Source organism: Cervus canadensis, chromosome 1 (assembly GCF_019320065.1).
Source record: "Cervus canadensis isolate Bull #8, Minnesota chromosome 1, ASM1932006v1, whole genome shotgun sequence".
Lineage (NCBI taxonomy): Eukaryota > Metazoa > Chordata > Mammalia > Artiodactyla > Cervidae > Cervus > Cervus canadensis.
The window spans coordinates 74,501,013-74,526,142 of record NC_057386.1 but is presented as its reverse complement, the minus strand read 5'-3'; the positions used below and the strand labels follow the sequence as shown (position 1 = coordinate 74,526,142).

The 25,130-nt window shown below is 38.8% G+C and overlaps 1 protein-coding gene across 4 annotated transcripts in view; it reads right to left on the bottom strand.

The window, feature by feature from the left end:
* Window positions 1–1,804: 1,804 nt before the first annotated feature.
* INPP4B (inositol polyphosphate-4-phosphatase type II B) overlaps window positions 1,805–25,130 on the bottom strand; it is an 885,859-nt gene continuing 862,533 nt past the window's right edge. For 2 of the 4 annotated variants that reach the window (XM_043485541.1, XM_043485568.1), the window contains one exon: window positions 7,820–9,218. In XM_043485541.1, the coding sequence (XP_043341476.1) occupies window positions 9,044–9,218 (175 nt within the window). In that variant the 3' untranslated portion in view covers window positions 7,820–9,043. Of the gene's footprint in view, window positions 7,784–7,819; window positions 9,219–25,130 lie in introns of those variants that run through there. The other 2 variants (XM_043485552.1, XM_043485584.1) reach the window with 2 other exon arrangements.

Below are 25,130 nucleotides of genomic sequence, written 5' to 3'. Positions count from 1 at the left end.
GTCTGGAGCAAAAGCTGGGTACTGCGCATGCCCCCTGCACTCAACACCACCAGAGGGGTGGGCAAAACACCTAAGCCACCCCTCCAGCCAGCCCCCTGGACACACCCCTATCCTCATACTGTATAAGAAACAAGTTCAACCCCCTTGAGGAACAAGCAAGCTGGAGAACATGTTGTTTGCTCCAGCTCCCCCTTGTTGCAGCAGGGGTCCCAATAAAGCCTTGCCTGAATTTGTCTGGGCTCTGACCAATATATTGATTAAGGAGGCCAAGAACCCTGGTCAGATAACACTATAACCCTCATTTTACAGATAAGAATATGAAGACAGGGAAATGTTAAGTAACTTGACATAAGTCTGCATTGTATGTCTGCATTTAACACAGTAGGGGAATCAGATTTGCACCCAGGCATTCGGACTCAAAAGCCCACATTCCTTAGCCCTGTCCTAGAATTTTCTCCTTAGAAATAACAATTGAAGATCTCAAAGGAACACATTTTGAATGAGAAAAGAACAATACTGAGTGCAGACCTTTGGGCAATCCTTCGATGTAGGAAGCAAGCAAAGGAAACAGATCACTTAAATTCAAAGGTGAATTATCACCAAGAATGTGGTGGCTTATGATCTATCTGTTTGAAAACTGAGAAGTTATGACTCTAGGCAAGCAGCAGATCATCAGCCTCACTGCTATTGTTTAATTCTGAAATGAAGGGCTATAGCAGTAAACTCAGATGGCTTAGGAGAGAAGGGAGATTTTGGTAGCTCAGTGTCAAATTCTTGGTATTCTATCCCAGTGTGCTTTCCTCTCTCATTTTAACTTCTCAGTTAAAATGTATTTAAAAATCTGTTCTTGGGTCACCCTTACTCATCAGGATCATTGAGATAGCAGAGAACTCAGTTTTTGTTGTCATAGGGAGTCACAGAAGCATGACCATGTGGCTACTTTGGATTTTATGGGTGCTGGCTGAACACGCTCCAACTATATCCATCTACCCTCCGAACTTCCCTCTCGATAGCTCATATTTTCGGAGTCCCTTGTACTCTGACTTCATGTGCGTGTCATTTACAACACTCAAGGAACCTTTGCATGGGTGTTTAGGACAGAAGAGTATTCTTACTTCACTCACGCTACTCTACTGGTTTTATGGCAGGTAGCATTTTGCTATAATTTGCTATGAATTGTTTCACCATGGAGCTACCTCTAGTACTGTTCCTGATCAGATGTAGAAAGACACATTAATATGAACATGTACTGATGATGATGACATTACTAAGAGTTTCTTGCTACAGGATCAGATATGCTACTGAATTCTCCAGATGGTAAAACTCCTTTCTTTCTTTACATGTCTCATTGTTTAATTTTTTTTTCTATAACATGGAATTAAAACTCTTTGGGATTTACCTTCTACTATCAACTGCTATAATGAATTATAATTGACCAGATCCAAAGATCCAATAAGGAAAAGTTATCTTATGTGCTCAAATGACTAATATCATCAGGATTACAAAGATCAGTGATTTGCCCAAAGATGAAGCATCTGGTTATTGCATCTTTTAAAACTGTAGTTGATTTTAGTCCCATAGAATAGCAACTCTGAAAGATGCATTCTGCTATTAATAGTTACTAACCTAGTATCAATGTAAAATTTGCACTGCATTTACACTTCATCAGAAAATTAGTCTATGTTTTTTGAAATACTATTTAGGCTACACTTCTGCTATTTTGATAAAGTTTTAGAGATTTCTACATTGACAAAAATGAAAAAAAATGTATAATTTGATATTTGAAATGAAAAAGACAGAAACATAAAAAATAAAAATCACATTTATTAAAAAAATATACACAATGTACAATGAATATGGTTTTCACAGAACAATAAAACAAAATGATTTTTCTTCAAATGACAATATAAAGTGATCTAACCTATTTGTGCCTCATTTCTTAGGACTACACATTATTGGTTGATCTGGAATATATATTTAACACTAAAAGAAAACAAATGCAAATGTTTCAGCTAAGTACCACAAGAATCTGAAAATCACATATTAGGTTAAATAAAATAAAATATCCACAAGAGTGTATGTGTACAAAGGATTGCACATGTGAGGTGAAATGGGAGTGTCTATACAGTTACAGAAATGTGGCATCTGCCTTTTAAAATTTGAAAGCTCTCTGACATGAAATGGCTTTTAATATTATAGTGATATAAAAGCATCATAAGAGCTACTAATATATAGATAATAGAGCAATCTTGCTAATATTTGAGTCAATACTGCCTGCCAGTCAATAAAATTGCACCAAGTCATCATCAAAGATGTACTGTTGAGCTGCACCCTTGTATGACCTTAGAATATTCTGATAATTTAGGAAGACTATGAATGTTTCATACCATGAGTATGAAAGTGCAACATCTTAAAGAAAGACTAAAAGATAAGTGGCTCAGTGGTAATGACTATACCTTCCAATGATGGAGTTGCAGGAGACATCCCTAGGTCAGGAATATTCCCTGGAGGAGGAAACAGCAACCCACTCAAGTATTCTTACCTGGGAAATCCCATGGAGAGAGAAACCTGGTGGGCTACAGCCCACGGGATTGCAAAGAGCTGGACATGACTGAGCAACTGAGGACAGCATGAAAGATAAGCAACATACGATTTATCAGGCAACAATACTTGTAGTAGGTCTTCTCTCTAATGTTCAGTCTCTCTGGGTACTATACTTAACTGTGAGTCACGTTTTCCTTTTTAAATTTAAAATTCTGACTATTCATGCAATCTATAGAAGTTTATGCTCAGGAGAGCTGGTGGCATGTACATATTTTAAGTTAATACTACCTTACAATGTTTTCCTACCTCCTTGATACTAATAGACAGATATGATTTCTTTCTTTGACATCAGAAATGCTTTAGATTTCCTCTTACATGCTTAGAAATAAAACTAAGAGTGTTTAATCTGCACTATAACTCAGAAAGAAAAAGCCCAAACTTCCATACCTTAACTTTATACCTAATTGGCCCGCCATGTTTTATCTAAAATATTAACTGCATTTTTCTGTTCTTGAAGTTTTTGCTAGAGATAACAGCTGTTTGGAAAGTTGTAACTTAAATTTCTTCCAAAGAAACAAAAGATCTAATACATTGGTAGTTTCTTTATAAAGTAATGAAACATAAATATGGAGAGGAAAAAAGCAAAACTCTTGTAGATTGCAGCTGGGCTAAATGAATGTGGATTCTGTGAATTTACCTAAAATTGTCAATCCACTATACAACTCTCAGCAAATTCTTCTCTTAAGTGGCACATAATCTGTAAAGCCTCCAGCTATTAGAGATGCCTTGTGTTTAATATATTTGCTTCACTATGCAACTGCTGGTCACAGTTTTTCTCAGACCAGTTTCTTAAACCTGTGATGAAAGTTGATTTTTTTCTCAAAAGATTATAAAAGGTGGCCTATATAGGCCAACATATGGCCCATAGGTTCAACATAGGTTGAACGAAACCACTGATAGACCATCCTGTTTGGAAATCAAACACCTAAACATTTGTGTGATTTAGCATACTGCCAGAGTTTAATTTGTTTAATCTAACAGTTTGGTTTCCAATTGAGCTATATTTATTAGAATCTGGGCCTGGTAGTACGTTACTGCTTTTCCAGCTTTTAGCAAATGCTAAAATTATAAACTTAAAACTGATACTGAAGTGCATTTTTACTGATTTTCTAATTAGGCTAACATTTCCCTGAATTTTGCCTGAAGTTGTTATTGCTTACACGAAAGCTGCATTGCTCAGATTTCCCTTGCAGGACATCATAGAGAGATACATTTTTATCTATTTATTTTTAAAAATTTCACTTTTTGGCCACACAGTGGGGCATTAGTTCCTTGACCAGGGATCCAATCTGTGCTCTGTGAATTGGAAGCATAGAGTCTAGTGGAGTGGAGCAACTGGGCCACCAAGGGAGTCCCCAAGAGACACATTTTTAAATGAATTGCTATGACTGTTTTAAATATGAATAAACATAAACAGCAAATATTACTGATAGTCTAACAGGAGTCTTTAAAGAGGGCATAAACCAAGTCAAAACTGTAGCCCTCTGAGGGTGACTACACTTAGTATCATTTTAATAATTTAATACTGCTTCCAAGCAGTGATTATTTTCTGGAGAAAAAGTGAAGGAGGCATCCAGTTTTGCACTGGTCAATGTTTAACACGTGGTTTTCCAGGAATTCAAAGTATGGGTTGGTAGCATTTGGCAGTTTCCAGGGTGTAACACCCACCATGGTCAATTTCAAGCTACCTATGTGATGTTACTGCATGCGGAGTCAGGAAGTGAGGCCCAGTTAGCACATTATAAACATCATGTTTCCACTGACACAATTGGCATAAATAACCTCAGCAGCAGATATAAACAGTATAATATAGCAAAATAATTAGGCTGCATTAAGCTTTGATTATCATTTTTAATAAGATTTATTCAATTGTGTTCTGTAATTTAATATTTAATGATGGTTGTGTTTTGAAAACCGGCTTACAGGATTTAACAGTCAAGTATTGTGAGTCAGCACCAGCCAGTTTCTAGCACACCACTATTATCCTCTTCTCAGCACCTAGCAAATTTTACATAGGAGGGGCTTGGATTTGCTTGGGAAGAAAAGCATGAATCTTCTTCTCTCCCATGTCTTATTCTAGGCAAAACACCATACCTAGTTGAGAGAAAAAAAAGGGAAGTATCTCCCACCCAGATGCTTTCTTTTAAGACCTCACATCCTCAGAACAAGAGGTCATAGTCTTACAAAGTAAAGACTGGAGCATAGTTACCTGGTGTCCTGCTCCCACTGGACAGCTGGTCATTTCAGTACAATCTGTCAGCAGGATCAAATATTTGCTCTGACACATGGGATTACTGGGTTGACCAAACTGTTTACATCAAAGGATTGTTTGGGCAGAGTGTTGACAAAACCCAAGTTAATACTGACAAGAAAGAAACAACCACACAAGAAATAAATGCAAGGGTACATCTAAAATATGGGTCTGCTTCAATAAAATATTTCAAACTTTTACATTGAGCTATTCTGCAGAACATTTTTCAGGCTCTGGATCTTAGGTCACTGGGTCAAACATAACTAGGATTGCATTTTCCCTTGTTTTAAGTATGTTTTCTGTAGGACTTTGTAAATAGCTAATACTGAAGTATTATCTACTTCTGATGACATCAGAGGGCAAACATGTTTCTGAGCAAAAAAATTATCTTGTTTGGAAATGTTTTCTTGGTTCAGTGTCTGACTCAATGTGATCTCTTCAAATAGAATGACTGGTGCATCTTTAAAATGAAAATGGAAGCAGAAAAGCATGACTGAGCCTGTGTTTGTACAAAAGAGATTTTAAAACTTTTTGTATAACATTTCCGCTTTGATTTAGAAAGATTTAGTAACTTAAGAAATAATGAAGTAGTTTTCCAAGCATACTTGAAATATCTCTCAGGAAAGGGGTGACATTATTGTCACTATGAAAAAACATTTGCTTGATGAAATCTACTTTTAGAACATGAACAAATATAGGTTTCCAATAGATGAATACAGAAAACTATGTTAATAATAAATGAGAAAGTACATTACCTTCATTTGTATTACAGTAAGTTCTACTCTTTGAGAACTTCTATAATAGTACTTCATAGAAAAGAAAAAAAAAAAAAAACACAAAACTTTGAAATGTCTTCCACAAATAGAAAACCCTACAGTTGGTTTTCTGGTTAATAAATATTTTTTCCATATTTGAATCAAGAGGTTTCATTTTTAAAAATACGAACAAAACTATTGTTCATAAGACTATTTACAAGATGATAAATCACTTAAGGTAACTTGGAACTCAAGACTGCCATCTGATATACTGAATGTGGCTTCATGGTTACTCAAGGGAATCACTGTCATACCAACCACTTTACCTTAAATCCAGTGGGATAATGAAAATAACCACAAATCCTACCATTTTTAAATGAAACTGAACAATTCGAAGATTATATTTACTCAGTGAAATTGAGAATGAGGTATAAAGGAGAACAAGATAACCTGTCCATGAATAGATCCACAGCACACAGCATCTTTTCATGAAAAACACAGTAAATATTTTGACAACTGCCTCAAGTATAATGCCCACAAGTCCTTAACTAAAATAACAGATAGATAATTCTAGCATTAAAAGCCCCAGAGGGTTATCTAAAATTGCAGCAATTTAAAAAGCCCAACATGAGCCTGGAGATCTGCTTAGAATCTTTATTTCAATAGGTATCTTGGTTGAGGAGCTATCATATCAGCTAGGAAAGCTACAGATGATTTGTTGAATGTGGTCATTGCTAAAAGGTGTCTATGTAACAGGTCTTTGGCATTTCCAAGGGAGACTGATGCTTTGGATCGCAAGCTCCTCTGATGAGAAAGGAAAACATATAAATTCTTAAAATAGGGAGAAAATAAATGTCATTTATTTAGACCTCTGTACTCTAAGTTTCAATTACAGCAATACATGCCAAGGCCTATTTAACTAGTATCCTTCCCAAATTTTCATGTATATATTTAGGGTGGCAATTCACAGATCGGATAAGCCACAAGCTACAAGGTAAGAAGGGATTGTAACCAGGGTTCTGAAATCATCTAGCTGAGTAACTGGGAACACAGCTTCCTTGTACTTTAGTTTAGCCATTTATAATATTTATAACGTTATACATGATGATCTCTAAGGGAATTTCTGACTTGTAGTTTTAGGAAACTCATGGTGTTATTTTACCAAGTAAGGGCAAATTTGAAATTCAGTTTAGGAGAAATGATTGTTTTGGTTTATCATTAACTACGGTAGCATAAGTTTTAAAAGGTTCATTCACATATACTAATCTATGCCAGGCAATGCATACTTACATCATTGATTGATACATATTAAGATAAATGCTAGGAAACACCTCAAAGATATTTTACAGACTTTCATGAACTTGACTACATGAAGTTTAGGCTGATGGGGCAAATCAATCCAAGTCAGAGTTTTGAAAAGATACCATGTTTTCAAAAAGTATTTTTATTGCTTTATTAACACTGTCCATCAACATTTTTAGGAGGACCAGTCACACCTTTGCAGGATGACAGTCTTTACAAGCACATAGGAACTGCTTCTGTAGTCAGGTTCACAAGTTCCCTAATTTCCATTCACTAGAAAAATATTTTTAAAGCCCGCAAATGGGCTCTCAGGTTGTATATGAGAAAGGATGGGGGATATCTCAAAGCCTCTCTCCTCTTGACACTCTCCTATCATCGCTTTGGAGTGGAGAATGCCACTCTCTGAATCACCTCCAGGACCCCTGAAGCAACTTAGGTTTTCTCAGAACGTCTTTCATTAAAAATCCCAAGAATGAAATGTACACTTTTTGAACTGATCTCAACCAGCGAGGATCAATACATAGAAGCTTGGCACTAGAAACACAATATGATTTAAGATTTGTTTAATGGATTTCTTTCAGAGTCATATGCTGATAACTAATTCAAGTAACTCCTAGATTTGGGTGAACATTCCTGATCACCTCCCTCCACAAATTCATGACAATGAAAACAGAAAAACGGTGGAGATTTTCCAACGGAAGCATATTTGTGTTCCTGTTTATTTACATGTTGATAAACTTAGGTGTCAGCTTTTCCATAAGTCCCCTCTGGAGGTCTGTAGTACTTGGGGAAAGCCATCAGCTGTAGCATGTTGAAAGCATACTTCCTGCATTTGATATTCTTCAGTACATTTTCTATGCGGCATCCTTCTCTGGTGAAAGGGGAAAAAGCACAACTTCATGAAACACAGAATAAATAAATATGCTTTATTTGTTCAATGCAGAGTTGCAGCAACAGTCCGAGTAAAAATAACAAAGATTCAACTCTACATTTTTTTTTTTCACAAGTGATGATACATCTTACAAAATTAAATCCTAGGCCAGGCCCAATACCATTATTGCCCTCGGAAAAAAGATGAGTAGAGTCCCTTTGCTCTTAACATATATTTCAGGTTTAATAAACTCTTTAAATATAATTTGATCCACGATACAGCTTCATTTTCATTTCATAAATATATCTGCCTTTTTATAACTTTTCCACAAATGAATTTCTCAGTCTCTTTAAAACACATGAACATCTACACGTAGCCCTAAGGATGTAGGTTCTAGGAATAAGGCATTTAATTAAGTCTGGCCCTATAGATTTTTAAAGGAAAGTTTCATCTCTATTTGACTGCATTATTTTAGCTGTGCAACGAGGAGGAAAATGGCTTTCCAAACAGCCTGGTCCAAGTCTCAGCTTTATCAAGAGGAGTGCTTGTGGACAGATAGTACAAAAATCACAGGTGCTGAAAATGGGGCATCGAGACGCAAACAAGACTTGGTTAAAAAGAATAGAAAATTACAGTGAGCGCCAAACCAACCCAAACCATAGTTACAAATGGATTCATTTAATTACAAAACAGAAACAGCCATTCTCTCCAGAAAGTTACTTGACAGAAAAAAGGTTAATTGCAGCAAAGAAATCACAGAACTAACAGGTTAAGAAATCGAACAGAGGGTTCTATCAGCTGACGGCGACAATGAGATCAGCACAGTGGAAATCGAGTCTGGATGGAAGGAACCTCCCACATCTGTAGGACTTGTCTCAGGGTTCCGGGGTGTTGTGCAAATTCAGTCTTAATTTCTTTAAATAAACGGAAATGGGAAGAGGAACAGGAGGTGCAGAACTTCAAGCTTTCAGGATTCTGTTCTTTGTCTTATTCCAAAGACAGGAATTTAAAAATTCTTCTTGAGCTAGTTAACAGTTGGGAAATACTTTTCCATGAACAAAAGAGCGAAATAATTCACTTAATGCATAGTACTTCTTTTCTTTTAGCTTTTAGGAAAAACAAATAAAACACAATTCAAACATTTGCTTGTTCTTTTTTTTTTTTAAATTCTGTGAATCTGAAAATGTAGAAATTACAGCATTGTCCCCATAATTTAAGTCCATTGTCAGTTGTAGAAAAGAAAGGAATGCAACATAAAACTTATTGGTATTTGGCTAAAAGTAATGCAAGACTTAAAATAAGCCACACAACTAGCAGGTGTGAGCTGACAAGCAGCAAGGCGACAGGATAGAAGTGTCGAGAAGTTGGCTTGTTATCAGTTAGACAGCCTGTTTCAGGATCGTCAGATTCATTCAGTGCTCCCTGGGTTTGTCTGCTGTTAAACAGGGAGGGGGGCAAGGAGTTAGGGGAGAAAAGAAAATAGTATAGCATTCACACAGTAAAGAAACTCAACCTTAGATATCCTGAAATACAACATATTATCTTATATCATATGGAAGTTTCAGATGAAGTTTTTATGCTAAATAGACCCAAATGCATCCTGTGTGCTTTTTCTACCTGGACTACAGTGACAAATATATTTAAAAAAAGAAGATTCTTTTTGCTTTTTGTGCAAAAAGGAGGAGAGAGATGCTATGGTGATATTCACATGGGGCGAATATATATGCACAAGGAAAAACTCAAGAAGCATAACAGCACCAATAGAGAACATGACATGGATAAAACTAAAGTATGGATCAGCCCATAAAAAATAATCTGATAAATCAATACATCTTCGGAAAATGAAATGAGAAACACAGTATGTAGTGAAGGAAACAGATGTGTTTGGCACATTCAAACACACTGTCTATTGTTTATGTACCTATATAATGTATTTAAAGTTATAAAAATGATTTATGGAAATGGTTTGGTATTTTAAATGGATTAAACACCTGACATGTCATCCTTGCCAGCCATAAGATTAGTTTAACAAAACCTGACTCAGCACCCTTCCACTAGTTCAGCTCATAAATTATGTTGTCTCCCGCTTATCTTCCTAAAATGAGGCCAAAAATATCTCCTATAGACTCCTAAGCTTAAAGGAGATTATATTTGCAGAGTGACATGTCAAAAAAGAAAAGATTCTAAATTTCCAGGTTGTGTATTTTCTGTGTAAGTGAAAAACGAGCATTTGTAATTGGGCTGAAAAGCAGTTCCAATTATGCCATATTTGTAATATGCCATACTGATGTGAGTTGAAAACACAAATTTTTTTCTATGGTATAGTTCATCAGTATTCAGAGTATTCAGAATTTCAGTCACTCAGTTGTCAAGGCATTTTTGATCTCTATCAGCTCTTTCAGGTTTTAAAGCAGAAAAACAGGGGTTGCTCAGTCGATGAACAGTGCTATGTATGCAAAGGTACCTTCTAAATAAGCCCCTTACCATCCATGACCCCTTTTTAACCAGTGGCAGCCTCTGAAGACCTCCTACACAGAGATTTTTGACCTGGTGTCCACTACAACCAGTGGCTACACATGGACAAACAGCAGTCTTAATGATTTTAAACAGTGATCTGACTTCACTTAAATCAGTCATGCTAGGCTGGGTTCTAGTGTTCTCTTGTTGTTGGGTGAAGACCTAAGGGTTTTTCAGCCAGTGACAAAGTGAAATACTCTTATCTGGAAAATGAGTAGCTTATTGTGTGAAATGGAGTACTATTTAATTCCTATTGTCAGTTGTACTTGGTTACTTGTTCAACTCTTACTGCTTACTAGGTAGGAAATATGTAGTAGATTTTAAAGTATGGATACTCCCCCACCTTTACCCCTTGGTATCCACATGTGGGAATGGGAGATTGGGATTGACATATATGCACTCTTGATACTATGTATAAAATAGATAACAAATGAGAAAATACTGTATATTCCAGGGAAGTCTACTCAGTGCTCTGTGGTGAAATAAATGGGAAGGAAATCCAAAAAGGAGGGGATATATGTATATATACAGCTGATTCACTTTGCTGGACAACAGAAGCTGACATGACATTGTAAAGCAACTATGCTTCAATAAAAATTAACTGAAATATACATTTTGTGGCAGGTGGGAGGGAGGTTCGAGGCAGAGGACATATTGCACACTTATGTCTAATTCATGTTGATGTATGACAGAAATCAAACCAATATTGTAAAGCAATTATTTTTCAATTAAATTTAAATAAATTTAAAAAATAAGATATGGATACCTTTGAATGTGACTAACAAAAGCTTCCTTGTCCAATATTATTTCTCTAATATCACCTTTACTAACACTCACTCCTGTCCACTATTAAGATGAAGGTTATCTGTAGCAAATTAACTTTGTTAAAACCTTGGTTCCTTTCCAATGATTCTTGTTAAGAGAGAAGTACAGAGTTTCATGTATCATTTATCTGTTATCTACTATTATCTATCTATCATAATATAAATATTACCTTCTGATTACAAATTAAGGTTAAATATTAACCTCAGTCTATCAGTCATATTATAGAAACACTTTCTCTTTCCCAATGAAGCACCCATTGACAGGCTCCAGCTGAGGCACAGACAACTGGTCGACAAGCAAGTTGAAACAATCTTTTAACAGTCCTTACTTCAAATACAAGGGACTCATTCATACCAGATGGCTTTTTTCCCTACAATTGCCAGGGCCCATTTATTACTTTCCAAGTCTTTTTGTTAAACATGCCTTTCAAGTCAAAGTACTACGTTAAAAGATTAGGATCTTTTGAGGGGCAGTTTTATAATTGAATTAATTGGTTGCTTACTAATTTTAGTCTCAGGAGATCAGAATAATATTTTAAAAATGCCTTTGACATAGTCATTCTATTCTTCAGCTGGAAGCAACATAACCTGTGGCTGCCACAGCATGTAGAGCTTGAGGCCCTGACCATGTCACCCAGTGGGGACAGAGGCCCTTGGGGCTGCTTTCTTGCTTCCTGCTAAGAACAGCACAAATGTTTATTTCTTCAGGGCCACAAATGAAATTTTCAGCACTCTGCAAGTGTAAATGCAAAGGATGTGCTAAGTAATAATATTAGTAATTTCCCCCCTGGGAGATTATGACAAATAATTAATTAGTGGCTGCCTGGCATGGTATCCTGACAACCCAGCGTCATTAGCTTTAGCCATCGGTGACGGGTAGATCACCATGGAAGCAAATCACAATGCTGTCTCCACTGAAAATGTGACATGATGAGACATTTAAGGGCAGTTACTGAATCTGCAGGATAGAAAATGACTTTTTTTTTTCTTCAAAGACCTGTCAAAGCAATCACTTAAAATAGAAACAAGCAAAAATGCGTTTCACTCTTAAACACATCACTGCCTACACGAGGAGACATTTCCTTAAATAAAACCCAACGTGCATGACTTGATGATATTTGGTTATTTCTCCCTCTTTTCTGTCACTGACTACTGCTGTATCCTAGATCACAAGGGTGACAAGTCCCCCACTATAGGTATCCTCTCAAATCATTCAGACCTCTGAAAATACAAGTTAGAGTCTTCCTGTCTCCCCCTGCTGGGTAATTATTCATGAATAATGTTGCTATTTGATATTTTATTCCTTTAACCACTGTAGCTCTTCAAGCTTCCCCAAAGGAAAATTAGCAATTAAAACTGAATTGAAAAATCTTTCCTTCTAACCAGAAAGCTGATTTCCTCCCATGCTAAAATGAGACCATTTCATTTTTAATTACATTCAAGTTTGGAGTTATAGGCATAGCATCTTGAAATGATGAGCCAAGATTTTAGAGCCAATATCTCACTGGGCTTTATTTGAGTCCACATTCATCTGATAAGTCGATCTTAATAGAGCACCATGTTTCAGGCTCTAAAATGTCGGATTGTGTCAGATTTTAAACTGGCAGACCTGTGTAGAGATGAATATAATGTAGGTCTTTATCAATAAGAGATTTGAGAGTGGTATCTACATCATAGAACAGGAGATTCTCAGATGCTAAGTGACTTTAAGAAGTCTTCAAGTTGAATTACACATTTTATAGATGAGAAAATAAATTTAAAGGCTTTGCCTAGGCTTCTAAAACAGTAAGTTGTAAGAAAAAGGATCCTGAGAATGTAGTTTGCCTAGCTCACAGTTTCCTTATGTGATAGCCTGGTAAAATAAGGGGAGAAGGGTTTTTTCTTGCAGTTTAGATTTAGGTCCAGTTTTAAATATAATGACTCAAAATACACTTAGATGTCAAATTACCAAAATTTCCCAAAAATTTAGCTTATAATTAGAAAGTATAATTATTGAAAGTATATTTCCAGGACTTCATTTAAAAAAAACTGTGCAACTGTTTAAATGGGGGGGGGTCATTTTAATAAAAGAATATCAAGGTTGCGGTAATTTCCACTGGCTTAAAAGCAAGACTGGGCTTCCCACATGGCACTAGTGTTAAAGAACCTGCCTGTAAGTGCAGGAGAAGAAAGAGATGTGGATTTAATCCCTGGGTTAGGAAGATTCCCTGCAGGAGGGCATGGTAACCCACTCCAGTATTCTTGCCTGGAGAATCCCATGGACAGAGGAACCTGGTGGGTTATGGTCTACGAGGTTGCAAAGAGTCAGACACATCTGACGTGACTTAGCATGCACGCAGAAGCAGGATTAGCTTTTGTGGCGACTGAATCCTCAGAAACATTTAAAATGCTTTCTTCATTTTAACTGGATTTCAGAATCTAATACAAAATACATCATGTCACCCACAGGAAAATCCCCTAAATTAGGAAATTCCTCAGAAGACATAAGACTATGTCACTGTTTGGAGTGTCCAGATCATAGAATGTTTTCAATAGTCATAGACAAGTTTGCTATAAAAGAGAGAGCAGTGTTAAGTGAAATCCCATTCAGAGGAAGCAAGAGCCCTTGGCATAGGACACATGGATTTCTCTGGATGTGACATTCTAAGGGGAGGGCTACTGTGAACTAGAGGATGCCAGAGCAAGGTAACTGGGTAAATGATAGTAGGCCTGGGAACCTGGAAAATGATAGTGGACCTGGGAACCTGGCAAAGCAGAAAAGACTGGAGGCAATGGGAGAGGATTCCATTGGCTTAGAGAAGAGGGACATTTATGGTTAAGTGGTTGTTGATTTCAGATAGTCAAAGATTTAATCGTTTAAGTCTGGGCAAACTGCAAAGCAATGGAAGTGTCTGAAGTAAGCAAAGAGATCTCCATGTATCATATCCAATCATGTGACAGCTACTGAATAGACATTCCAGGAAGTCTCCAACATAATGAATGGGCTCCATTCTGAGAGCATGTTCGTAAGTTCCACTTGTTGGTAAGTCCAACCAAGTGAGCCTAGGTACCCAACTAACACAATCAACTAGATAGTATTGCTACTGTACTGTAATAGGTTTATAATACATTTCACAAAAGTGTACATAAAAAGCAAACAAACACTCAAAAAATAAAGAAAACACTTTTAATCTTACGGTACAGCACCTTTAAAAGTACAGTAGTGCAGAACGACAGCTGGCTCACAGGAGCTGGCCTTGAGTGAGCAGGCGAGAGTTACGGACCAGAGGAGGGAGAGGAGGTGGGAGATGGCAGAACTGCAGGATTGTCAGCAATAGGAGACAGAGGGCAGGCTGCGGTCTCACTTGTGCCTAACACTGACGGCACAGGTTCGCATTGCTTGCTGGAACCAGATGGGTGTTCGCATCTTGGTAAGTTTGCAACTTAAAGGCTCGTATGTAGGGAACTTACTGTATCTTATTCATTTCTTACAATGGGTTGGTATTATTATCCCCACAGGCTAAAAAGGATTATAAAACCTGCTCAAGCAGCAGATAGGGAATTTTTATCTTCATCTTATTAATAGAAAAACCATATTCCTTTCACCTTATGGTTAGGTTCCTTTCAGCACAGATTTCCCCCTGCCTCTCAGAAACTGGCAGCTGTGATTTCTTGCTAGTTGCTAGATTAGATTAAGCAACCTCTAAAATTACTTCCACCTCTACCTTCCTATGATTCCTTGATACTATTAAGACACAAAGTGTGTCTATTAAGACACACTCCAGAGATGCATATTTTTCTACTAATAAAATAGGTGACAGTTCAATAAGAAATAGTTGGGGTATGCGGCAAAAATCAAAGAATGCAAAGAATGTTGACATTGTATTTAGTCTCTAAAGTCTCTTGCTCATTCTTACCTGTTTTCAGAATTAAAAAAAAAAAAATCTGACCTATTTAATGTTTAATTTCTCCCCCATATCTCTTCTAGCATTCTTCTTCCAATTTCACTCTTTTAGTTTCACAAAGTACCTAGACAATAAGAATGTCTTCTTGTCAGAATAAGGAAGGCTCTTGGTACTTCGCTGGTGGTCCAGTGGCTAAAACTCTGCACTCCCAATGCAAAGGACTCTGGTTCGATCCCTGGTCAGGAAACTAGAGCCTGCATGCCGCAACTATGAGTTCGCATGCTGCAACAAAGACCCTGCACAGCCAAATAAATAAATACATATAAATCCTTATTTAAAAAGAAGCAAGGCTTCAAGAAGTGACACTTTCAGATAGTGTTTAACACTGCTTTGAATCCTGCAGACGCCCAGAAAAACAAGATAGCTAAAAATGTTTTATAAAAAAGTTTAAAAAGGAAAAAGAGACAGAATGAATGAGTTCAAAGTATAATTGCTTCCATCAGACCATTTTCAGAGAATTGATACCAGTTTTGATCTTCAAATTTTAGCAAGGAGAATATTTGGATGGGGTCCAGAAAGAAATACCATAAATGATTAAAGGGCTGAAGAAAAAAAGTTTTTGAGGAAGTGTTTAAGGTTAATTTTGTTTGGATAAAAAAGAAGGTTAATATGTGATGTGGCTGCTACATTTAACAGTATGTAAGACAGTGGTAAAATCATTTTTGAGGTATTAAATTGTGTTTTGCTCTCTTACATTTTACCCTGTAGCATAAAGCACGACTCTGGGGATTTTAGCAGTGCTGAAAGCAAGAGCAGCCTGGACTAAATAGATTTGGTGTTCTTTAATCTTACAACAGAGAATGTGTGAGGTGTCCATTGAGGGGGCAAAAGGATCTTTGAGGGTTGAAAGAGAAAAGAGAGGGAGAAGGAGAAGGAAGGGGAGGGAGGGAGGGAAGGCAGGGAGAGAGAGAGAGAGCAAGCACAGTGGGGAGAAGGCAAAGGGGCAAATGTTGGTGCTCCCAGAGGAGGACACCCCGTGTGGGGAGGGAGGACCATGCAGGGCAGGGAGAAGGGGGAAGCCAGCACGTGCATCAAAGGAGGCTGGCCCTACATCATTGGTCTGCTTTGCCAATGGTTCCCTTGTCTTGAGCTTGCTTTGGATGCAAGGATATGAAGCAGCTTAAAGGTATCATAATGAATAGGAAATGGGCATATCAGCAGCTGATGATTGATACAGACAAGCTTTCTAGAAGTTTCAGTGCAAAATAAGACTGTGACAAGCAGAGAGCTCAAAACAATAGGAACCGATTTTCCACCAGCCTGGCTGGACAGGAGCTGAAATGTGGAATGAAGTTTATTTAAAGAAATTATTTAAAAAGAAAACCAAGCCCTATTACCTTATATATACCTCGGTTAGTAAACAGGTTATAGGGCAGTTCTACAAAGAAGTATATAGATGCAGATATATGCCTATAACTCATTTTCTATTTCCCATGTGATGTTATTAGCTTTACTTTGTATAAGAGCTCCTACAAGTTGACTTAGTTTTAAGTATGGCTTCAAAGTATCAGTCAGAGAGAAGAAATCAGATTAGCCAATAAAACATTCTGTGAGTGCATTTGTGGCAAAGGTACTTAAAAATATAAACAACCCTTGTCTCACCACTCTAGTTGTCACTGTCTTGGACTGAGAAGAATTTTTACACCCCAGTAAAGAGAAAGCTAACAAGAAAATATATAAGACTTCTGATTCCATTCTTGATAGGCACCAGGAAAAGTTTAATGAGGTAAATCTATGGACACCCAGCTTTCCTTGTGGGGCAGGGAACCCGGCAGAGCAGGCAGCCTGACTCTGTTCTTAGCTCTCAAATAAAAATAAAAGTCCATGTATGCCTATGGTATTCTGAAGGTAGCTTGGGAAAATACTGGGTATCTAACAACAGATATGCATTTAGACACACATAACAGGAAAGAAGGACTTCCCCGGTGGTCCAGTGGCTGAGACTTTGTGCTCCCAATGCAGGGGGCCTGGGTTCAATTCCTGGTCAGGGGAATAGATCCCATATGCTGCAACTAAGAGTTTGCATGCCTCAAGGAAGGTGGACGATCCTATGTGCTGCAACTAAGACTAAGTATGTTGAAAAGCAGAGACATCACTTTGCCGACAAAGGTCTGTATATCAAAGGTATGGTTTTTTCCAATAGTCATGCATGGATGTGAGAGTTGGACCATAAAGAAGACTGAGCACCAAAGAATTGATGCTTTCATACTATGGTACTGCAGAAGACTCTTGAGAGTCCCTTGGATAGACAGGAGATCCAACCAGTCAATCCTAAAGGAAATCAATCTTTTTTTTAAATTTATTTTAATTGGAGGCTAATTACTTTACAGTATTGTGGTGGTTTTGAATATTCATTGGAAGGGCTGGTGCTGAAGCTGAAGCTCTGATACTTTGGCCACCTGATGGGAAGAGCCAAGTCCTTGGAAAAGACCCTGATGCTAGGAAAGACTGAAGGCAGGAGGAGAAGGAGACAACAGAAGATGAGATGGCTGAATGTCATCGTCAATTCAATGGACATGAATTTGGGCAAATTCCAGGTGATAGTGAAGGACAGGCAAGCCTAGCATGCTTCAGTCCATGGGGTCGCTAAAAGTCAGACATGTGACTTAGCAACTGAACAATAAAAACAACAAAAAGAACATCAGCCCAGCTTCCCAACATCCATTTGGTTAAGTTTCAATCTTCCCTTTTAAAGGGGGAATGTTAAGATCTATCCAATAGCAATACTGAGAGATTATGTAAAGGCACCTACCATATTCTCAGCAATAAAAATAAACAAATAGGAAAATAAAAAATTCCCTCCCTATCCCTCCTTTTGGGCTTCCCAGGTAGCTCAGTGGTAAAGAATCCACCTGCCAATGCAGGAGTCTCGAGAGATGTGGGTTTGGTCCCTGGGTCAGGAAGATCACTTAGAGAAAGAAATGGCAACCCACTCCAGTATTCTTGCCTGGGAAATTCCATGGACAGAGGAGCTGAGGGGCTACAGTCCATGGGGTTGCGAAGAGTTGGACATGACTGAACAACTAAATAACAACAACAAATCCCTCCTTTTGTGAAATCTCAGTTTTCAGACAAGAAGTACGTTGACCAGATGGACAGCCACTTGGCTCTGGCTATTTCTCCTCTCACCCTCCCTAATGGGGAGATGCCCCAGGATTCAGGACAGCACCCTTCTGCTTCCTGTACTATACATACTGCCTCCAGGTGATCTCAGCCAGCCCCCTGACATAACTACTAGGATATGATGATGAGTCTCAAATTTTTCTCCCCTTCCTTTACACTCCTCTAAATGACAGACACATATATTGCATCTTCACTTGGATGTTTACCTTACAGACATTTTAAGGTAATGAAGCATGGAAGAACACACCACCCCCAAATATGCCACATCAGCATAAGGATCATTTCACGCTAAAGGCACTTGAAAAACAGCAGGTGCAGGAAGAGTACTCTGACCTCCCTTTTTCTTCCTGAAAGCGAGAGATAAAACCGCCGCATGACAGACGCCCTGCCTCTACAAGGAAGAAAGAAGCATTCTTATCAGCAGAGACGGGGAGTCAATGCCGAGAGAATTCTATACAGCAGGCCTAGATGAGAGAACTCTTATCTCCTTCTAGCCCCTCCCCCGCACGCCCCATATATTTCAGTTATTTTTCCACAATCACTTTTCTTCGTTCAACCTGGTATAAACGCATTTCGGTTTGACATTTCTTTGGATCTTCATTTTCTTTTGGGAATTTCCACGTATATGTACTGTGTTTGCTTTTTCCCTGTTAATCTGTCCTAGGGCAGTTTCATGCTCAGGCCCAGCCAGAGACCCTAGGAAGGCAGAGGAAAACTTTTACCTCCCATCTAGTTTCAAGGTCACGTCTTAAGTTGAGTCTATGTTCTCGGCCACCACTACACACCAGTTCCTCCTTTCCTTCTTATCACAGGAAATGACACTCAGCCACTCTCAGCCATTCATGTTAAGTGCCTCAACTCTCCCTGATTCTACCCTGCATCCCTCCAACCATCAACAAGTCGGACCACTTGGCACCATCTCCTCTGCTGCGACCTGCCTGTGACCCTCCATCATTGTGCTCTTATACTAATGGAAGTTGGTTTCCTGTCTTCTCCACTCTTGCTCGTCTATTAAGTTTTAGTAAATGGCAAAGCAACCAACACACTCTTCTGGTCACATCCAAAAACCATGTCCCCAAGAGCTTTTATGGAATGAAAATCCATCTGCATACCAGGCTCCCATAGGGAGCCAGGCTTGTCAAAATACCAGCGGTGCTTATCTATATGCATGGAGATGCAAATATTTTCAACTGCTCAGCACTGAGACCAAGGCTCCTGAATCTCAAGGAAGAAGTTCAGCTATATCTTCTTTCGCCACAATCTCTTGGGTTTTTCAGGTTTTTTCAATCCCTCCCCACTCTTGCCATTTCTATGAGATTCTAGTCAGTGAGATAAATCTTGCCAGCCTTTCAAAGTGATGGACTTTGGGTTTTCTTTGCTGCATCTGGAATGGATGAAGCCGAGTATGGACCAGTTCAACATCAGACATCACCACCACAGTACTGATATTATTAAACATTCATTTCTACTCCATCTTGGAATCTGATGCTCCAGAAGGATCACCTTAGAGTTCTTGCACCTGGAATTGTCATTTTCTTCTCTAGGATATGGTTTCTTTTTCCCACTTTCAACTTCTTGCCATTTCTCGTTCCCAGATCTCTCCTATTCCCACCATCCCAAGCAAACAGCACAATGCTACAATTTATATTGTCAACATCTGAAACTGAAGTCTTATGAAAATCCTAGTGAAAAAGAATAAATACATTCAACAACCATAGAGTGGGTTTTTGGATACAAGTGCATGGCTAAAAACAATAGCTACATAACTATGACAATGACAGAAGATAAAATATAAAGTTCACCAAGGACGAAGAACTCCAAGGTGTGACTCAAAGTGCTTTACACCTAGACTATGGAGATATAAAGATCAGGGAAGGAAAGGCATCTTAGAGAAATTAACTTTTGTGATGGACAGTGAAGGCTGAACAGAATTTCAATGGTGAGAAATTGGGTGGGGTTTTGGGGGATGTAAATAGCACAGAAAGTCATGGAGAAAGGAAAATGTCAGATGCACTTAGGAATGACCCACAGTTCACTTTGGTTGTAATAATGGGGCAGCAGGGAAACAAATGAAGACAGAAAAATTAAAATTAGTATTTTCTTTCTTGTTGGTTATCTATTTTAGATTTTTTTCTAAAATAAACACCTCTTTTGTGACAAGAAATTCAACTACATTGTTTTAAAACGTGATAGGGCTACGTTGCAAATATTTGTATTGTCGATAAAAACTTAGACTTTATTTTCGAAATGATGGGTGGACAAATGCTGAGGACCTATGAGCAGTGGAACGGCGTGATGAGCTACACACAGCACCCAGGTGCAGCAGGTAAGATGGCACGAGCCAGGCCTGCAGGAGGGATGGAATAAACCAGAGGCATGGAGACCAATCAGGGCTTTCCTGGTGGCTCAGACAGTAAAGCATCTGCCTCCAACGCAGGAGACCTGGCTTTGATCCCTGGGTCAAGAAGCTCCCCTGGAGAAGGGGATGTCAATCCATTCCAGTATTCTTGCTTAGGGAATTCCATGGACAGAATTTTCAAATATTTTTTGAAATTCAACTGGACTGCTGGGCTATATAGTCCATGAGGTTGCAACGAGTTGGACACAACTCAGTGACTAACACACACACACACACACACACACACACACACACACACAAGGAGACCAGTTGAAAGTGTTCATTGCTCAGTAATGTCCAATTCTTTGTGACTCCATGGACTGCAGCCCATCAGGCTCCTCTATCCCTGGGATTTCCTAGGCAAGAATACCTGAGTGGGTAGCCATTCCCTTCTCCAGGGAATCTTCCCAACCCAGAGACTGAACCTGTGTCTCCGGCATTTCGGGCAGAATCTTTACCACTGCAGTGAGAAGCCCGCACACTGTAATGAAGAACAGCCCCCACTTGCTGCAACTAGGGGCTTCCCAGGTGGCACTAGTGGTAAAACTCGCCTGCCAATGCAGAAAACGCGAGACGTGGGTTCAATCCCTGGTTTGGGAAGATCCCCTGGAGGAGGGTATGGCAGCCCAGTCCAGTATTCTAGCCAGGAGAATCCCATGGACAGAGGAGCTTGGCAGCCTACAGTCCATGGGGTCACAAAGAGTTGGACACAACTGAAGCATCTCAGCATGAACACATGTGTGCTGCAACTAGAGAGAGCCTGCACAAAGGCAATGGAGATCCAGCTCAGTCAAAAAAAAAAAAAAGAAAGAAGAGTTTAGGGAGGGGAAGATGAGGGAGAGAAAGTTATACAAATATGTTCAGGTTTGAGGAGGAAATGCATTCTATTCAAATATGCTGCTGTGCTTGTCGCTCAGTTGTGTCCGACTCTTGCGACCCCAGGGACTGTAGCCCGCCAGGCTCCTCTGTCCATGGGATCCTCCAGGCAAGAATACTGGAGGGGGTTGCCATTTCCTTCTCCAGAGGATCTTCCCCACCTAGGGATCGAACCCAGGTCTCCTGGGTTCACATCGCAGGTGGATTCTTTTAAATTTTATTTTTATTTTTTATGATTTCATGGCTTCCCTCGTAGCTCAGTCAGTAAAGAATCTGCCTGCAGTTTATAATAGCCAGGACATGGAAGCAACCTAGATGCCCATCAGCAGACGAATGGATAAGGAAGCTATGGTACATATACACCATGGAATATTACTCAGCCATTAAAAAGAATTCATTTGAATCAGTTCTAATGAGATGGATGAAACTGGAGCCCATTATACAGAGTGAAGTAAGCCAGAAAGATAAAGAACATTACAGCATACTAACACATATATATGGAATTTGAAAAGATGGTAATGATAACCCTATATGCAAAACAGAAAAAGAGACACAGATGTACAGAACAGACTTTTGGACTCTGTGGGAGAAGGCGAGGGTGGGATGTTTCAAGAGAACACATCGAAACATGTATATTATCTAGGGTGAAACAGATCACCAGCCCAGGTTGGATGCATGAGACAAGTGCTTGGACCTGGTGCACTGGGAAGACCTAGAGGGATCGGGTAGGGAGGGAGGTGGGAGGGGGGATCGGGATGGGGAATACATGTAAATCCATGGCTGATTCATGTTAATGTATGACAAAACCCACTACAATACTGTAAAGTAATTAGCCTCCAACTAATAAAAATAAATGAAAAACAAAACAAAACAAAACAAAAAGAATCTGCCTGCAGTGCAGGAGACCCAGGTTCAATTTCTGGGTTGGGAAGATCCTCTGGAGAAGGAAATGGCAACCCACTCCAGTATTCTTGCCTGGAGGATCCTATGGACAGAGGAGCCTGGAAGGCTACAGTCCCTGGGGTCGCAAGAGTCGGACACGACTCAGCAACAAAACCACCATTGAATGAAAGATTCTTTAAGTTCTATAGTGCTTTATAATTCTCAAAAGCTTCAAACACATGATTTCATATAATCTCATAATAACATTTTCTTCCTCTATCAATATATTACCGCTCCCTCCTTCCCTGTTCTGACTGGTAACCATGAAATTGTTCTTTATACTGGTGAATCTGTTTCTTTTTTGTTTTATGCATTAGTTGGTCATATTTTTTAGATTCCACATATAAACAATACCACACAGTGTTTGTCTTTTTCTGTCTGACATTTCACAAAGCATAATGCCCTCCAAGTCCATCCACATTATTGCAAATGGCAGAATTTCATTTTTTTACTTGACTAATATTCCATTGTACACACACACACACACACACACACACACCCCATGCACCACATCTTCTTTATCCATTGGTCTGCTGATGGACACTTAGGTTGCTTCCATACCTTGGCAACTATAAATAATGCTGTTTAAATATGCCGTGCTTGATATAAGACTTTAGATATTCTTAACAAAGGTAGGTCTAGACAGGATCTATACCATACATCTGGAAGTTACCCTCAAGAAGTGGGTTAATTAGAGGAAGCCTCCCACGTAGAAAGTGTAAGATAAGCACAGATGAGGGCTGAGGGTAAAGCTCGGGGAATGCTTGCATTTGTAAGGCCAGTGAGGAAGGAGGCAGAGCGCACGCAGTGACTTGAGAAAACAGTCACAGATTCAAAGAAAGAGAATTAACCTCTGTGTCAACTGGAGCGAGGAGGTTGAAAAGTAAATAAAGGCTACTGGACTCCATAACTTTATGACTTGTAGCCTTTGACTTTCAGTAGAATTTTAGAAACAGAAATTAGTATATAAACGACTGATAAATGAACAGCAAAGAATGGGAGGCAGCACATTATTTTAACTACTGTGTTCAGAACCTTGATAGTGAAAGGACGGAAGAAGAAAGACAGCATAGAGCCTCCAAAAGGCAACAGAATCAACCAAGTGTTTTGGGATCTGTGAGAAGAAAAGAGGAAAGAGAATATGGGGAAGATTCAAGAAAATGTGAGAGTTTGTCATCTCTGTTTTCAGGAAAAAAAGTAGCTATTTATGGGTTGAGGACTAGCTACAAAATAGGGAGCTTTCGTTGCTTATCAAAAAGTCCTTACTAAGTGTGTGTTAGTTGTTCAGTCGTGTCTACTCTTTGTGACCCCACGGACTGTAGCCTGCCAGTCTCCTCTGTCCACGGAATTCTCCAGGCAAGAATATGGATTGTGTTGCCATTTCTTTCTCCAGGGGATGTTCCTGACCCAGGGGTCGAACCCAGGTCTCCTGCATTGCAGGCAGATTCTTTACTGACTGAGCCACCCAAGAAATCCACTAACCAAAACACTCCCTGGCTCATCTGGACATGGAACCAAAGGTAACCATAACCTAATTAGGAGCTTCATCTCTTTCCTCTTTGTGACACAATCAGTTTTCACAACATATTATCAGTGGTTTAGTACACAAATAAAGCCAAGGTTGAATTTTTGATCACCTAAGCATTCATGCCACAATTATTCAGAACGTGTAAGCTGCTGCTCCTGTGGTTGAAGTAGCATCTTTGTACAGTTTTGAAGCCCAATATCTGTAAGTCCCAAGTATTTATATTTTACATTCACATACAAATTTCAGTTTATGTTGCTTCTGAACTGTTGTCTTTTCATATGGTTCTTTGGATTGAAGCCTTCCCATGATCATATACACACAAAAACAACTAATTAGAGCATTTTTATCAACACAAATGACTATCAAATTGACTACACTAGAATGTATTTTTCTGCTTCCCTTTTAATTCTAATACTGCTAGTGACCTGTAATTATCTGGTGCCTGATATTGTATCCAACATGCTATTTCTGATTATAGCCACTGGGAAAGTCTTACAAATGGCTTCCCAGAACTTCTGTACCTTGAGTTAGCAAATGATCTTAAAAGATATCCACCTATCTTCTACTGATACAGACAGGTGCTTCCTCTTGCTTTCCTGTTCAAAGCTGAGTATTTCTTTTTCTTTTTAAAATTGGTTTGGTATCACTATAAGTTATAGGCAATTGACCATGAATCTTGATTAATTTGGGCTTCCCAGGTGGCATTAGTGATTAAGAACCTGCTTGCCAATGCAGGAGATGTAATAGATGTGAATTCGATCCCTGGGTTGGGGAGACCACCTGGAGAAGCAAATGGTAACCTACTCCTGTATTCTTTTTTGTTTTTTAACTTTATTTTTTAATTGAAGGAAAATTCCTTTGCAGAATTTTGTTGTTTTCTGTCAAAACTCAACATGAATCAGCCATAGGTATACAGATATCCCCCTGGAGAATCCCACATACAAGGAGCCGGGTGGTGACAGTCCATTGGGTCACAGTCGGACACGACTGAAGTGACTTAGCACGCATGCATGCTAGATTGGTTTTCCTTTTTGACCTATACCTCTCAAGTCCTCTAAGAAGTACAGAATACAATGCCATGAAAACACTATCCTCTAAGATATCTCTGATGAAATAAGTTGGGAAAAGAACTGAGTTAAACACTCAAGCAGGACTTTTTATTTACATAGCTATCCAAGGAATATTTTTTGAGTAC